General features: G+C 36.9%; 1 protein-coding gene across 2 annotated transcripts in view; it reads right to left on the reverse strand.

The window, feature by feature from the left end:
- RIOK1 (RIO kinase 1) overlaps positions 1-15,848 on the reverse strand; it is a 33,576-nt gene that overhangs the window by 16,696 nt on the left and 1,032 nt on the right. The window contains exons 1-12 of one of the 2 annotated variants that reach the window (XM_023742906.1): positions 14,768-14,837; positions 12,529-12,718; positions 10,673-10,763; positions 9,699-9,768; positions 8,584-8,626; positions 5,712-5,804; positions 3,965-4,077; positions 3,783-3,863; positions 2,645-2,731; positions 2,098-2,235; positions 1,623-1,726; positions 1,297-1,403 (exon numbers count right to left, since the gene is read on the reverse strand). In XM_023742906.1, coding sequence (XP_023598674.1) covers positions 1,297-1,403; positions 1,623-1,726; positions 2,098-2,235; positions 2,645-2,731; positions 3,783-3,863; positions 3,965-4,077; positions 5,712-5,804; positions 8,584-8,626; positions 9,699-9,768; positions 10,673-10,727 — 891 coding nt within the window. In that variant the 5' untranslated portion in view covers positions 10,728-10,763; positions 12,529-12,718; positions 14,768-14,837. Of the gene's footprint in view, positions 1-1,296; positions 1,404-1,622; positions 1,727-2,097; positions 2,236-2,644; positions 2,732-3,782; positions 3,864-3,964; positions 4,078-5,711; positions 5,805-8,583; positions 8,627-9,698; positions 9,769-10,672; positions 10,764-12,528; positions 12,719-14,767; positions 14,838-15,848 lie in introns of those variants that run through there. The other variant, XM_004388942.2, reaches the window with a different exon arrangement.

Genomic DNA, 15,848 nt, shown 5'->3' on the forward strand with positions numbered 1-15,848 from the left:
ACAGAAAGGGCCACATAAACCAGAGACTTCATCAGCCTGAGACCAGAAGAACTAGATGGTGCCTGGCTACCACCAATGACCACCCTGACAGAGAACACAACACAGAGTCCCTGATGGAGCAGGAGAAAGGTGGGGTGCAGAACTCAAATTCTAGTAAGAAGACCAGGCATAATGGTCTGACTGAGACTGGAGGAACCCCAGAAGGCAAAGCCTCTGGATTTTCTGTCAGCCCAGAACTAAAACAATTTCCGAAGCCAACTCTTCAGACAGGGATTGGACTGGATTCTGGGACATAAAGTGATACTCGTGAGGAGTGTGCCTCTTAGCTCAAGTAGATACAAGAGACTAAAGGGCAGCATCTGTCTGGAGGTGAGATGGGAAGGCAGAGAAGGTTAGCAGCTGGCTGAATGGACATGGGGAATCAGGGGTGGAAAGTAGGAGTGTGCTCTCACAGTATGGGGAGAGCAATTACAGTCACATAACAATGTATGTATAAATTTTTGTATGGGAAAAAATAAAAAAAGACAATTTAAAATATAAAAAAAAAAAATCAAGCCCACTGTCATCAAGTTGATGAGGACTCATAGCAACCCTACAGGATAGAGGAGAACTGCATCATAGGGTTTCTAAGGCTGTAAATCTTTATACAAGCAGACTGCCACATCTTCTGTGGAGCTGCTGGTGGATTCCAACCACCAACCTTTCGGTTAGCAGCCAAGCGCTTTAACCACTGTGCCACCAGGGCCCACTATTTTTTTTTATTATTATGTAATATGAAAATATACCTGTGGAAACAATGATTTCTGTCTATTTCCCCTCAAGAAAGCTTTCTGAACTGAGCTATAAAGTTCACCAGGCAGAGAAAAACTGAACCAAGGTGGAAATGGGAAGGCATTCCAGGGAAAGGAAAAATATGAAAGGTATGAAAAAACCAGAAAACCTGTCTAGGGGCAAAGATATCATGTGGTCACAATTCTGCTTCAGACACATCTTTGAGAAACAAAGGAAAGGAATTCATGACCAAAAAGCCAGCAGGTTTCTTAATAAACAGTTACAAACTTGAACAGTCTATGTAACCTTGACAGATGATTAAAGTCAAGACACCTGGCTTTACCACAGGCTGTTTACTATTAGTTTTGATTCTCCGCCTGTGAAATCAGAAGGAAAGGGTCTTAAGAAGCTGTTAAAATGAATAAAATTTATGCCTAGTTATTTGAGTTCCTCAGAAGTGCTACATAAATGGAAATTACTACTGCTATTTTCTGTTTTTTCCCTTGCTAGCCTTTCCCAACTAACCTTTGAGAGGTAAGCGTCCATGTTCTCACGTGTAATTGATGGATCTGTGACAAATTCAAAGAGCTCCCGCACGGTCATCACAGCAACATTGTGCTTCAAAAAAAAATCTGTCGGAAAGAAATATCTTAATGATAGCTTTATGAGGGAAAAGGTTATTTATTCCAACTACTTTAAGCGAAATAAAGAAATAAAAATATACCACCTCCTAGCAAACGGTTGAAGTATCGCTGCACCTAATGACCTAGTGCTAAGGTCTGACACCAAACGCTTAGCTGAGAATAGAACACACACAAGCAAGCAGTTAGAAAATTCCACTTTCCACTCACCATTGACATTGGCACAGTCTTTTCTCAAGAATTCCAAGGCATGTGGGTGGTCGTGCTCCACGGACTGAGAAACATCAATGATGTACACCCCTCCATTGTGGTACCTTGTGGATCAGAGATGAGGGGACTACACGGAAATGATAATACTACTTTCCTACTTTTTGTGTTAAAAAATTTTTTTATTCTTACAGACAAGGGAAATAATTTATAAAATGGCCAAAGTGATAATGAGAAGAGGCTACCTTGACTAACAAGACTTGGAGATTGAGAAAGTTTCCAAGTCCATTAACTCTGTTAATGACCAAAGTGGTCAATCAGGTCACTGAAGGCAGAGACCACGTCTTATACTATTACTGTGTGGAAGCCAACGCCAAAACTTGAGAATTAGTATGACTTTTTGGACTGGGATTTTGTTTATATTTTTAAAGAACACAAAACAACTACTGGAGGTTCCCAAGGGACAGTACACACTTACAGCATGTTAAACTCACTGAGATCCGCATGGACAAGTCGGGCATCCTGATACATTCTTCTCATGTATTGAATAACCTGCAGGTACAACTCCCGAGCCTTGGATTCTGATAACTGGACATTTTTCAAGAGTGGTGCAGGCCTTGAATAGAAATAAAATGAACAACTAAGATAAAGTGATCCAGAACAAGTTTCCTTGCTCTGTATTAGATTGTTACATGCATGTCTACAACTCATCATGTGAACTGTGCGTAGTACAATGTCTCACTACAGATATGCCATTGTAAAAGGCTGTCGAAAACAGGTGCTTTCCCAGTTTACTGTATAACCCATTCCTCAAAAAATGTTATCTTTGTTATTCTCAAGTACTCTGAGACTAAAAATGGTAGACTAAACTGATAACACTTATGCACTAAGAAGTGGGGAAAATTCACTAAAAAAAATAAAAATAAATAAATTCCAAGATGAAAGGAGCTATTTGAGTGGGAAGTACTAATATATTGGATAATTCAGTTCCAAACATAGAATTCTTAAGTCCTCCACATACTTACATGTCATCTTTTCCAATGAAACCCATGATAAGAACATGACTTCTTAGCATTATAGGTTCTGGACATGGTACCTCTGCTGTGTTTAGCCTGTCATATTGTAACAGATAAAAGGGTAACTAAGAAGTTGAAACAGCATCTAAAACAAATTACAACAGCTACCGTTGACATTGCTGTTAGGAAATGGTACCAAGGCCTCTCAACTGCATTACTGTATTTCGTTAAGTCATCAGTGATTTTAAGGAGCACCATTACGTACCACCAAAAACGACAAAAGGTGGGCGATTAAACTATTTCATCCCATAGCCTATAACACCCAATCCAATTCCAAAGATATTAAACTGTGATAAAATGTGCATCTCAGAATCAATGAAATATAGCAGATATGTCTGCAGTTATGTTATGAGTTGATCAGCCTAAAAAATACTCAATAAAAGTAGTTGGACTCAAAACTAATAGCTAATTGCACACAAAAAGATTCCAGAAATACTTTCAAAATAAGTAGCATTTCATCAGTAGATCAATACTAAAAATTCAATGTATATCACATGTGTACAACATTTAAAAAGTTAAAAGACATTTTCAAAGAAAAAAAAACTTCAAAAAATTGAGGAAACTTGATCTCAGCTAGGTTAAGAGGTTTTTATCCAATACAACGGTGTCAGTGGATATAAACGTGTCCAAAACCGGGCTGAAATCAGAAAAGCAAACTATGACAAACAAAAGTTTAGGATCTAACAAAATTTGTCTAGAACTCCAATAACAATTAAACAGTGACACATCATCATCACCAGCTATGTTACTTCCCTGCTTAAAATCCTGTAACAGAGTTCCTTATTAGTCAGTAAAAACTCCAAACATTGTAACACGACTTACAGGACTCTTTAAATGAGTTTGCCTTACTGAATAAATGTGAGCCATGGCAGAATTCTTCAGGAATGGCTTCTGAGAATGGAGAAGACAAGGTAGGTCCTATGTGTCCAGAAATGTGCTTCTCCTGCTAACTGCAGCAGACCCGTGGAACTGACTGGCCCTACTGAGTTCTGCACTTGGGCAGAACCACACTGGGGTCTCTAGGTAGGAAACGGTTGACATCAAAGTACAGGTACAGCACAGACACACACATGCCCCGGACAGTCACCTGATTAAGTTTCTCATTTCTTTTTCTGCCCAAGTTTTCACCATTTTTCTGGGATTTCCTTTACAATAGCCATGACGAAATCTTGGACAAGAAAAATATTTGTTATTTCAACCATTCCATTATTCTATTTTAATTGTTTAGGCAATAGAAATTAAACCAACTGGAAAAAAATCTGAGCTCACCTGAATTCCCCACTTACATACTTATCCCGATCTTTGAACACCAAAATAGAAGTTTTATAAATTTTGATTGCTCTGTTCTCTCCATTAGTTGTGCTAGCATGGTATACATTAGCCTATTTCAAATCAAAAATAAAGAAAATTAAGTTTGTGTTAAATAACTACAAACAGTATTTAACTTTTTAATCCATTTAATTCTAACCACAAAAGCCAGTGCCAAGATCCTAGGGCTAATAATAAAATGGCAGCTGACTGTTTCTGACCATATACTGTGTCGTATACGATGCTAAAAACTTCACAGTTACTTAAATCTCGTAAGAACTCAATGCATAGGAACCATCAATGTCCCCATTTTACAGAAATGGAAACTGAGGTAGAGTGAATGAGTTAAATGGCATACCCAAAATCACACTGCTAGGAAACAGTAAAGGTAGAATTCAAACCCAGAGCTGCCTGGCCCCTAAATCCCAAAGGAACCATTACCCTATACTAACTCTATAAAAACATAATAAAGTGTTAATAGGCGTATCGTAAATCAGTATCATTAAAATCTGACCTCTTACCTGACAAAGCAACAGGTCTCATCTGGCTGTTCTGTTTTCTGCAATTATTTAACTTATCGTAAGATTACAAACTCCTTAAAGAGAAGGGAGCTCTTCATTTCTATTTCCTTCCCAATGTCTCCCAGGGCTGGCACAGAGAAGGCACTCAGTGGCCTCTCCTTGAATTGCATTAGTGGGAGAAGGCTCAAGTGCCTGGATCTCCAGAGATTCAGGAATTCTAATCCAAGTTCTACTATCTTAATCTGCTCTAAATCTTTAAAATTATCACCTTCCTCCTCTGCCAAACTTTTCCTTAAAAGAAAAAAAGTGCTTTCCCTGTTCCTAGGTACTAGCTTAATAGCGAACGAAAGAACATAATAAGGAATGCCATTATCTTTTAAAGATAAGAATTAAAATATGAAACACCATACCAAAAGGTGTAACAAAGATATCACCAATTTACATATACAATAAAATCCAATTTAAATTTATATGTGAGAAGCGGTTGCATCCCTTTTTTATATCTGAAATACACAGAGAATATTTGAAGACACTCTTACATTTACCCACAAAAACCCACCGCCGTCAAGTCCATTCAGACTCATAGCAATCCCATAGGGTTCCGAAGGCTGTAAATCTCTACAAAAGCAGAATGTCACATCTTCCTCCCAAGGAGCCGCTGATGGTTTCGAACCATTGACCTTTTGATTAGCAGTTGATTGCTTTAACCACTGCACCACCAGGGCTCCTTACATCTAGTGATTTATAAATTGAATTTCACTGAGAATTGCGTCTCATAGGGTTAGCTGCTAATTAAAAACCACGTCTGTCTTTCACCATATCTGCACATAAGGAAAAAAACGGTAAAGACACTCTTAGATATAAGACAATAAGCCCCCTGCTTCCATTAGTAACTTTCTGATTAGGACTCGGGCTTACATTAACATGCTCATCTAAACTAAGTGTTGGGCACAACTAGTTAGGCTCAATGATCCAATATAGTAATGGTGCAAAACTTTCTACCTAGCCATAAGCATTGATAAAACTATTTGCAGAAACACTGTCTTAAACCACTGGGACTCGATTAGAGTTTCTGCCCCCTTTTTTCCTTAAAGGCACAACTCATTCACTAAGTGCCTTAGTTCCATTTGGTATCTGAATTGAGAAAACTAACGTGGAAACATTCAGTCATCCAAAGAAAAACTCACTTCTTTTCCTGTGCTGATACAGCCATTGATCTCTGATATGATGCCTCTAGTCAACATCTTGAATAAAATCATCCGCGTTCTGGGATCCAGCACCTAGAAAAGAAATGCGTACAATGAAAGGGTCAGAAAGATGGGACCAAATTATTTCTCATTAAAGCATTTGACAATCAGTGAACTGTGAGCTCAGCTGCACTACACATCCTGCTTGGCTCACCAAGTCACTCTGATGGTGCTATCTGACTTTCAGCCAATAAAATGTAGGTGGAGGTCAAAGGAACCAAAGAGACAACCACCCAGTAAGCTCATTCAGTCATGGAAACCAAAGGCTACCAAGTCCAAGGGAGGCAGAAATCAACTCTAGGCCAATTTTAGCTAACAAAAATATAATGCAAGCCACATAAGTAATTTTAAATTTTCTAGTCACCATATGAAAAAAAGTAAGAAGAAATAGGTAAAATTAATTTTAATATATTTTACTTAAACCAATGTATCTAAAAAATTATCACTTCAATGTATAATCAGTGTAAAAAGTTATTAACAAGATACTTTACATTCTGCTTTTCACAGTAACTCTATAAAGTCCAGTATGTATTTTACACTTATAGCACGTCTCAATTCGAACTTGTCACACTCCAAGTGCTCAATAGCCACATGCAGCCGGTGGCTGCCACACTGGACAGGCAGCTCTGAACCTGGGGTCAGCACACTACAGCCTGCGGGCCAAATCCAGGCTACAGCCTGTTTTTGTACAGCCTGCAAGCAAAAAATGGCTTTTACATTTTTAAAAGGTTGTAAAAGAGAAAAAGAAGAACGTGCAATGGAGACTATATGTGGCCCGCAGAGCATAAAATATTGGCTGTTTGGCCTTTATAGAAAAAGGTTGCTGACCCTTGCTATAGATGATTAAGTCTTAGTAAGGGTCTTCAAAGCCAGAGTAGTCAATCTGTAGTAAAAAGGATCCTTTGTAAGAAACAGAAGGCAACACATTTAAAGCCTGATGTTGTCCATTCCTGACCCAGAGGCAGCTACTTATTTTGCCTGCAACTGTAACAGACACCAGCAGTAGCTCTATGTGGCTCAGCCCACGGACAGAGGAGAGTGTGAACTGGCCAAAACGAACTATACTTTATGGTCTATCCTTCAAGGAGGTGGCTGTGATCATGTCAGAAACCTAAAATTAATATAACCCAACAACCTTGGAAGAGTGTCGACTAAAAACCAAACTACAACCATTGCAACTAGAAAGGAATAAAAAGGTGGTGACTAAATAGAAATCATCACCATCCCTTCTCTATGGGACAGGTGAAGAGGGGAAGTAAGCTAGTTGGGTACAGGGATCTGGGTAGAGACTGCACTCCTGCAAAAACTGGTAGTTATGTATTTTAGCAGCATAGGAAGGAACGATGTACCTAAGTGGCTTAAAATAAAAGCGGGAAAGAGGGAAATACAATAGGTAAACTTATAGAAAAGTATTTATTTTTAAAAGACAGCTTAAAACTCAGCATATGCACTTCATCATTCGAAATTAAAATTTAGAAGAGAAAAAGGATTTCCTGCCTATTTTAAGATCTTTAAAAAATTAAGGCTGCCTTATCTCTGAGCGAGACTATACTCATTTTTAGTCATAAAAAGAAATCCCACAAAATAAATAAATTAGAGGTCAATGAAGACACAGGCCCCACTCTGCTCCTGACTATAGGTGGAATGATTCAATTGCTCAAATGGCTCTGGGGGTTCTGGCTAGATGCTACTGTTTTGGGGATTGTGACAGAAGGGGTGCTTGTGCCTTAAACCAAGGATCTACAGGTTGAAGAGGTTACTATTCCAAAATGCATGGTTGTCCACATGTGTATGAGTGGGGGAGAGGGAGAGAGGCAGCAATACCAATGTTCTGACCCTTTTTATCATTTTCTTCACATTAAAAATCTGGGCCAAGGCCCATAAAACAAAACGAGACTAAATGGGCATATCAGCCGATGGGCAAGGACTAGAAGGCAGGAGGGGACAGGAAAACTGGTAATAGGGAACCCAAAGTCGAGAATGGGGAGTCTTGACGTATCGTGGGGTTGCTAACCAATGTCACAAAACAATATGTGTACTGTTTAATGAGAAGCTAGCGTGTTCTATAAACCTTCATTTAAACTACAATAATTTTTTAAAAAATTAATTTACATAAAATATATATATATGTGAGTATTCTCAATGCCTTTTTCAATGAAAAATAAACATTTTTTAAAAGGTCTAAAAAAAAATCTGAGCCAATGCTAACGTCCAATCACAATCCTTGACACGTGGGCCAACTGTTATTAGTTGCCATCGAGTCGATTCTGACTCATGGTGACCCCATGCACGTAGAGTAGAACTGATTCATAAAGTTTACTCCACCTGGGATTTTCTGTGGGATAATCAGGGGCCAATTGCCCCTCATTCTTGAACAGAAATAAAACAAGCATAATTTGTAAACAAAGAAAAAGATTTCTAATTGGAAATTTGAAGGGCTTTACCTCTCCTCATGACCCTTTGCGCGTCCCTGCCTCCCCATTTGTGGCAGACACACTATCTTCTGGGAAAGCTCACAAAATTCCTGCAGACCTTACTTAGAGATAAGATTCCTAGGCAGATAACTTTTTTGCTTCCCCTGAGAAAGAGAAAGCACTGCATGGTGTTTTCACAGGATCACTCTAATTTACCTACTGATAGTCATATTAAAGCAAAATGCAGAACTATGAACTCAAAACTATAAACAGGAGCAATTTTATATAGGAGTAATTTCAGCTAACATATACTAAACAAGAAGGATGAAAGCAAACTATTTAAAGAGAAAACCAAATGCTGATTTAAAATAAGAGCTTGCAACACATTTCAGTTGTACCTGTTCTACAGTTGCTCTGTCTGCCTTATCTTTGATGCGATACCTAACCAAAAAACAAAGAAGTACAGTTCACATGTTCAGTAGTCAGTGAGAGAAGTCAAAATAGAAAGCTTCTAAATGTAAATCATCCCCCAAATCCCTAAGCAGGTAGTCTGATAACAGATTTCATGACTCATTTCCCCTTAATAAACAATTCAACTCCCTGGGGCAAAAAGGAGCATATTTGCAGTAGGAAAAGAAATTTCTGTCCAGCAAACATGAGATATTCCAGAAACAATAAGTAAAAGAGCTGCTGGGGTGAAGTGAACTATGCTGGAGTCCATCTGTACTGTCCGTCAGATCACTAATGATCCATCTTCTATCCGCGTGGAATTACAGTCATCCATAAGGCTTTTTCTTTAGTCACTTTCTACAGAAAGTTTTGTAATCATTTCATGATTGTTTCTGAGTCTGGCATCAAAATGCAGACTCTGATTAGCTTCAGCTCACTCACTAGGTTAACAATCTTGGTAATAAATAGATTGTAACACAGTACAATCAATTCAAACAGAAGCTTCAGTGAAATAACAAATTACTATGGCGTTTCTTTAAAAGCTGGTATCTCTTGGACATAGCAATAAATCAGAAGAAAATTAGCTTTTAACTTCAGTTCTAACGCTGCTAGTTACATGATCTTAATTTTCTGTAATATACTGTTAATGTCTTAGAGAACAGAAGTATAAATGGAAACACTTCTAAGTTATATTATCATTTAGTTTTAGTCTTCCCTTGAGTTTTTAAAACTACTTTGTGGAAGGGGACAATTTTTAACAAATTCAAAAAAGGAGCTTTACACTGTAACATTTTAGTTTAAAAATGAAATCCACACACTATTATCCTCATGAAAGCACATTCTTGAATTTCCTAAGATTACAATCTTACTGTGTATTTCTTAAGAAGATTCATTTAATATTTTCAACTTACAAGGGCAGAGGTACTTAAGCTAAAAAACAAAAAAGAATTGATTTAAGAATACAAATGAACATCCCTTGCAAAAGAATTATGATCAAGATGCTACTTGATTTGCCTAGAATAGCTACCTGTGGGCCATGTTTTATAGTTAAAATATTACTTACATATCTGCTTCCTTTTGTCTAGACTTTTCAGTGACTTTATTTATGACAGAATCAGTAACATTTAGCTTATCTAAAAAAAAAAAGAAAAGTATAAGCAATATGTAACACAAAAAGACATTAACAGACTCTCTGAATAACAGGATCCTTCACCCCTCTTCCTTCTTTTCTGTATTTTTTAAATTATAAACCAGATTTATTTTATTAATAATTTTTTTAACATTTTGAAGGCACAAACGTGTATTTTCTTAATAAGTGTTGCCTGTGTTACTTTCATCACTACATTTGTAATTTTTGAGCCATAGAAATCTAGAACAAATCCCTGAAAAATAGTATATCTGCATACATTAAATTTCAGACACTTGTTAAAATTTTGTACAACCAATATAGATAATGACTGCCTGAATTCCAAATTTAATTCTAAAAACATCAGTGTCATTTCAAATTATAGGTTTCTGATAGGCAATGAAGAACCTAAAATACTTGTACTCATGAACTCATCATTTGTTGATAACGCGTGTAAGTCACTGTGCTAGGTTTACAAGGAGTCTAGATATACAAGAAGAGAAAGATGACCTTGGATTTTTCAAAGAATAGGGGTTCAAATCAACATTCTGATTCTCCATGTTAACAGCTCACGCCTACATAAAAATCTCTCGTAAAACAAAATATAGCTATATTCTACTATTTTCAACATACTACTACAAAATTTAATACAAAATAGACAATAACTTGAATGGGTATCTGTTACTTCATACTCCTACAACAGGTGAGAAAACAGAACTATAAAAGCATAAAGTCTTTCCTTCCTTGAAGTCACTTTTCTAAATCACTAAAAGTTTATTTTCTCTAAGTATGATTATTCAGTCAGCAACATTTGAATATATTCATTTCTAAATATAATGAAATTTTTTAATACTTCATGGTTTTTTAAGAATTTTCACAGCCCCGGAAGGTAATGTATTTTATAAACTCACCTAGATTAATTTTATTCTCAAATTTCCGTAAGACCTTGTCTGCTGGAGTAGACATTTTGGCAGAACTGTAGTTAGAAGTCTGTCGATTTGCCTAAAGAAATTACAGAGTTACAGAGGCCAAAGCAGCAGCTGTAAATAAAAACCTAAGGTTTATCATCGCATTTTTTTCCCCTTCGTTTATATTTAGCTATTAAAGCATCAATATTTAGGAGTACCCTAGGAAAGGTTTAAGAGTCAATCAAATTTGCTTAAGATTTTTTTAAAAAAGGCATTTGAAATAGGAGTAGTTTGAAGTTACTGGCTAGAACACAGAGCGGGCATAAGAGGATTTGTACTTATCTACAGTGTGTTCCTCATTATTATAAATAACAAGTTAAAATTAAATGTTTTTCTAATTTGACTGGTTTATAGATTTAAAACAAAGAATGCTCATTTACACCCCTCCTCCAAGTGTATAATAAAGAGTTAAGACCAACATTAAACTGGTTCTAAGAATTTTACTTTGGACCTAGTATGTGAAAGGGAAAGAGTAAGATCAAGGCTTCAGCACTTAGACTAGTGCTATGCACAGACAAAATAATGGCAAAAATAGAAGTGGAGACAACATCAGAACCCGTAAGTAAAAAGGACCTAAAACAACTACTGATTCAATCCTGTTATCTCCACATGGAACTCTGAGGCTGAGTTCTTTCTTTTTTGTACAAAACTTTTAAAAAATTTGTATTAAATGTAACTTGTAAAATATTCCTAAAATTAATATACGTTCATGGTAGAAAACACGGGCAAAAAAAATTTTAATCACCTATAATCCCAGCACACAATTAGTTAACATTTAAACATACATACTTCCAGTCTTTTTTCTAGCTTTTTTTTTTTTAAAAGGGATTATACTTCATGTTGAAATTACTCATTCTCCCCAAGAAATCAATGGAGGGCTTACTAAAACAAGACCACAATTTAGTGTGAAATTATTTTTAAAATTCATGCATTCTAGTCCATGACAAAGCTGTTTTAAAATCAAGGGAATATCAGTGATTTTTCTCCTCCGTATCTTTCATTAATCTTTATGCTCCAGGAAGATGTACCATAACACTCCTCTGGCTGTGCAAACCTCTGACACGATTAGCCTCTATGTGGTTTGGTTACTGGTTTTTTGTGCATGGTAGATGACAGATCATGAATATATGTCTGTGTCATTAAGTCTTCAACTGCAACATGTTTTATGACTGTAATATCCCACTGTGTGATCAGTCTCATAGTAGATTTAACCAATTTGCCACTGTTGGGACATTGAGTTGTTTCCAATGTTCCTCCACCATGAACAATACTGGATGACCATTCTTGTAATTAAGTCGTAACACACTCTGACAAGAATTGCTGAGTCAAGGGGTTTACAACCTTTTATCACATTGTACTTATTTACTTGATCAATTATATTATTTTGTGTTGTTGTCAGTTTCATAGATAGGAAAAAAAAGGTTATCTCTACACATTCAATCTGCATTTCTTTAATAACTAATGAGCTTGAACCTTTTCTCATGCTTCTCAACCATTTGTAGTAAACTGCCTGTGTCTTTTCCTATACATTTTTAAGCTCTTAATTTTATTACACCTTAAATAACCTTTTTAATTAATTGATATGGAAAGAGTCCACACTCAGGAAATTATCAGAAATACAGAAAGGACAAAGAATAAAAAGCAATAAAGGCTGGAGCTACAGGACAATAAAATCTGCGGAAAATCTTTCAGTTACTCACTCCAGAACCACATCAATGAGAAGTCCTCAATGAAAATCTTTAAAGAAAAAAAAGACATAACAGACAACCTAAAGATGTATAGGACCATTTATAAAATACCTGTGGGTTATTCCCTCTATTGGATGCATAACCCTTTGTGAGTTTCCCAACTCCATCGTCCCAGTCCCAATCATCATCGTCATCATAATCCTCCTCCTCCTCCTCTTCTATCTCATCTTCACCCTTATTTAGAAGGTCTTCAAGTGGAACACCATCTTCCTCTTTGATTGTCTTAAAGTCTATGTTTTCACTAGAAATAACAATGTTTTGGCATGTTTACACATACTCTAATTGAACTCATATATACAGTTATTTAAGATATAATACCGATAAATCTAAAAGGTTCCCTTACAACATTATCTCCCAATAAGCTCAATCTTCTTTATACCAAACTCTCGTTTTTTATAATTCTGTTACAGTTGTTTGCTTAGTCTCTACATCCAAGTCCTACTAGGGAAGGAGTACATCAAGTGTTAAATCTGCTTCTCCTCAATGAATTTATATTTTTATTTTCTCTGATCAATGTACTGACTCTGATATGTACACTAAAACTCAACTCTAGGAAAATCATTCACAGAGCTGTTTTAAGAGGGGGGATCTTTCTGATAAAATTTAGGAATAAGTCTAAAGCAGCCTTATCTTGAACTCAACTCCACCTTGCAACAAAAGGAGCTTTATCAAGATTTCATTATGTTACACAAAGAACTCTGAATCACCCTTGTTCATGAGGGAAGGAATGGTGAATGCAGGGCACAAGCACTAAAAATGAGTGAAGTAGGCTAGATTTAAGACAAAAAGAGAAGTGGGGATTGTCAAAATGAGAGAACAGGCTCAGGGTAAAGACAGTACAACTAATAGCATCTTTTTTTCTTTGCCATTTGAGAATTCAGATCCAGCATCACCAGGCCTTATTTTTCCCAGTGAAGCCAGAAATCTGGATTTTTGTGTAAAATCTCCCATTTAAAACACACTGGTATAGTCAATTTTTATAAAACACTTTGCATACCAAACAAAATATGTCTGCAGGTCAAATTCAATCGAGGTGGGACCAGTTTTGACCTCTCACATACAGACTATGAAAAGAAGCCATATAAAGCAACTGATAATATGCACTATCAGCTTACAAACAGGCGTGAATTTAAGTAAAGTCAGTTGTCAATGCCAACTTATTAATTAGTCATGTCTCAAAAGGCTCCAAATCTCCACGGGTATGAGTAAGATGAGAACAAATAATCATTAAACACCTGCTATTTACTAGGATTTCATGAACATAATCCATAAATCTATCCTTCAATTGCCGATAACTTAGAGTGGCATATTATAGTTATAACTTTGTTTGTACCAAAGTTTCTCAGTCTTGGCCAGATAATTCTTTGTGGGAGATTGTCTTGTACGTTTTAGGGTATTCAGCAGCATCCCTGGCCTCTACCTACCAGACACCAGTAGCCAGTTGTGACAACTAAAAATGTCTCAAGATTGTGAAGTCCCCTCAGGGTAGATTGCCCTGGTGGAGGGCCACTGGTTCATCCTCACAATATGCAGTGGTGGATGGTAAACCAGTGCACTCTTATTACCATTAACCACTCACCAGCCACACTGGCTGTGCTGCTTCTGTCCACTTAATTTCTTCCCTAAGGACTTTGTCTGCAGAGCTGTAAACTAAATCTGGAATGCCTTTCCATTTTTCTGGCTAAACCATACTCAAGCTTCCAGTGTCAGCTTACTTGCTCAGGGAAGTCTTCCCTATTCTCCTTTATAGCACTTACACAATTCTAGCAAATTAATTCGTCTAATTTTAATATGCTTCCCTGCTACAGTAAGTTCTGTATCGACAAGGATGCTTGTCTTGTTTACCAATATATTCCTGCACTCGACTGTGAACCTAAAGGTTGGCAGTTCAAACTCACCCAGTGGTACTGTGGAAGCAAAAGCCTGGTGACCTGCTTCCATTAAGATAAGCAGTTCTACTCTGTAACACATGGGGTCACCATGAGCCAGAATCGACACAATGGTCACTAACACCACCAGATGTGACAACACTTAGATATGACACATAAAAGCAGTCCACATATATTTATTCAAAAAAAGTCCCCAAGGGATTAATAAAATTACATGTAATGAATTCTTATGAATGAAGTAAAAATCATTTCTTTGGAATTCCAAAATAACTATAAAATGTTTCATTTTGTTTTTAAGCACCTCACATCTAGTCTACTGCCAAACCTTGTCACCTCTACCTCCAAAAACATATCCCTATGGCCCTAGCTAACATCATCTTTGAACCAGATTACTTTATTACCTTTGAACTGGTCTCTGCTTCCATTCTTGCCTTCCATCACCACTCTCTACACTGTAGAACAATTCCTTCAAATCATAAATTAGATCATGTCATTTCCCTGCTAAAATCCTTCCTACAGCTTTCTATGTCTAAACTCCTTATTATCACTTGTGAGGCTCTACATAATCCAGCCTCTTCCTACTCCTCTTGCATTGCCTACCAATCATCTCAACAACCTCCACTGTGCTCTAGACACTTTACCACAACTACCACCAGCTGCCATCGAGTGGACTCCAACTCTTGGCAACCCCATAAGTGTCAATAGAACTGTCCTCCATAAGGTTTTCTCTCTTTTTTTCTGCATTTAATAATCCTTTATTGGACATCTTTTAGGTACTAGATATTGGTGTTAAAAAAATATTCAAGACACCTCTGCACTCATATTTAGTGGTAGAAAGATATACACAAAACATTTTCTAAACAAAGTCTTTTCAGTCACTATATAAATTAAGAGAAAAGAATGTTGGGTTACTGGGTGCCATTGATTCCAACTCATAGCAACCCCATGAAACAAAAGAACTGCCCCATACGGTTTGTTTATTCTGTTGTTGTTGCTATTGAGAATGTACACAGCAAAGCACACACCAATTCAACCATTTCTACATGTACAATTCAGTGACATCGATTACATTCTTCAAGTTGTGCAACCATTCTCATCCTCCTTCTCTGACTTGTTCCTCCTCCATTAACATAAACTCACTGCCCTCTAAGGTTCCTACCTAATCTTTCAAGTTGCTGTTGTCAATTTGATCCCACATAGACAGTCCTTTAAAGAGTATAATTTGGTTTTAAGATTTCGGGTGATATTTTTTGGTTTAAGGTTTAAAGATTATCTCAGGTAAGTTTCAGAGGCATAGGATTTTCCATGGCTGATTTTTCAAAAGTAGACCACCAGGCCTTTCTTCTGAGGTGCCTCTGGGTGGACTTGAACCTCCAACGTTTCAGTTAGCAGCCACCTGCATTAACCTTTGCACCACTCAAAGACTCCTTACCACTCTGGCTTCTTGATATTCCTTTCACAACAACAGGGATCTCACAGTTG

The sequence above is a fragment of the Trichechus manatus genome, unplaced genomic scaffold (genome assembly GCF_000243295.1).
Source record: "Trichechus manatus latirostris isolate Lorelei unplaced genomic scaffold, TriManLat1.0 scaffold00223, whole genome shotgun sequence".
Classification (NCBI taxonomy): Eukaryota; Metazoa; Chordata; class Mammalia; order Sirenia; family Trichechidae; genus Trichechus; species Trichechus manatus.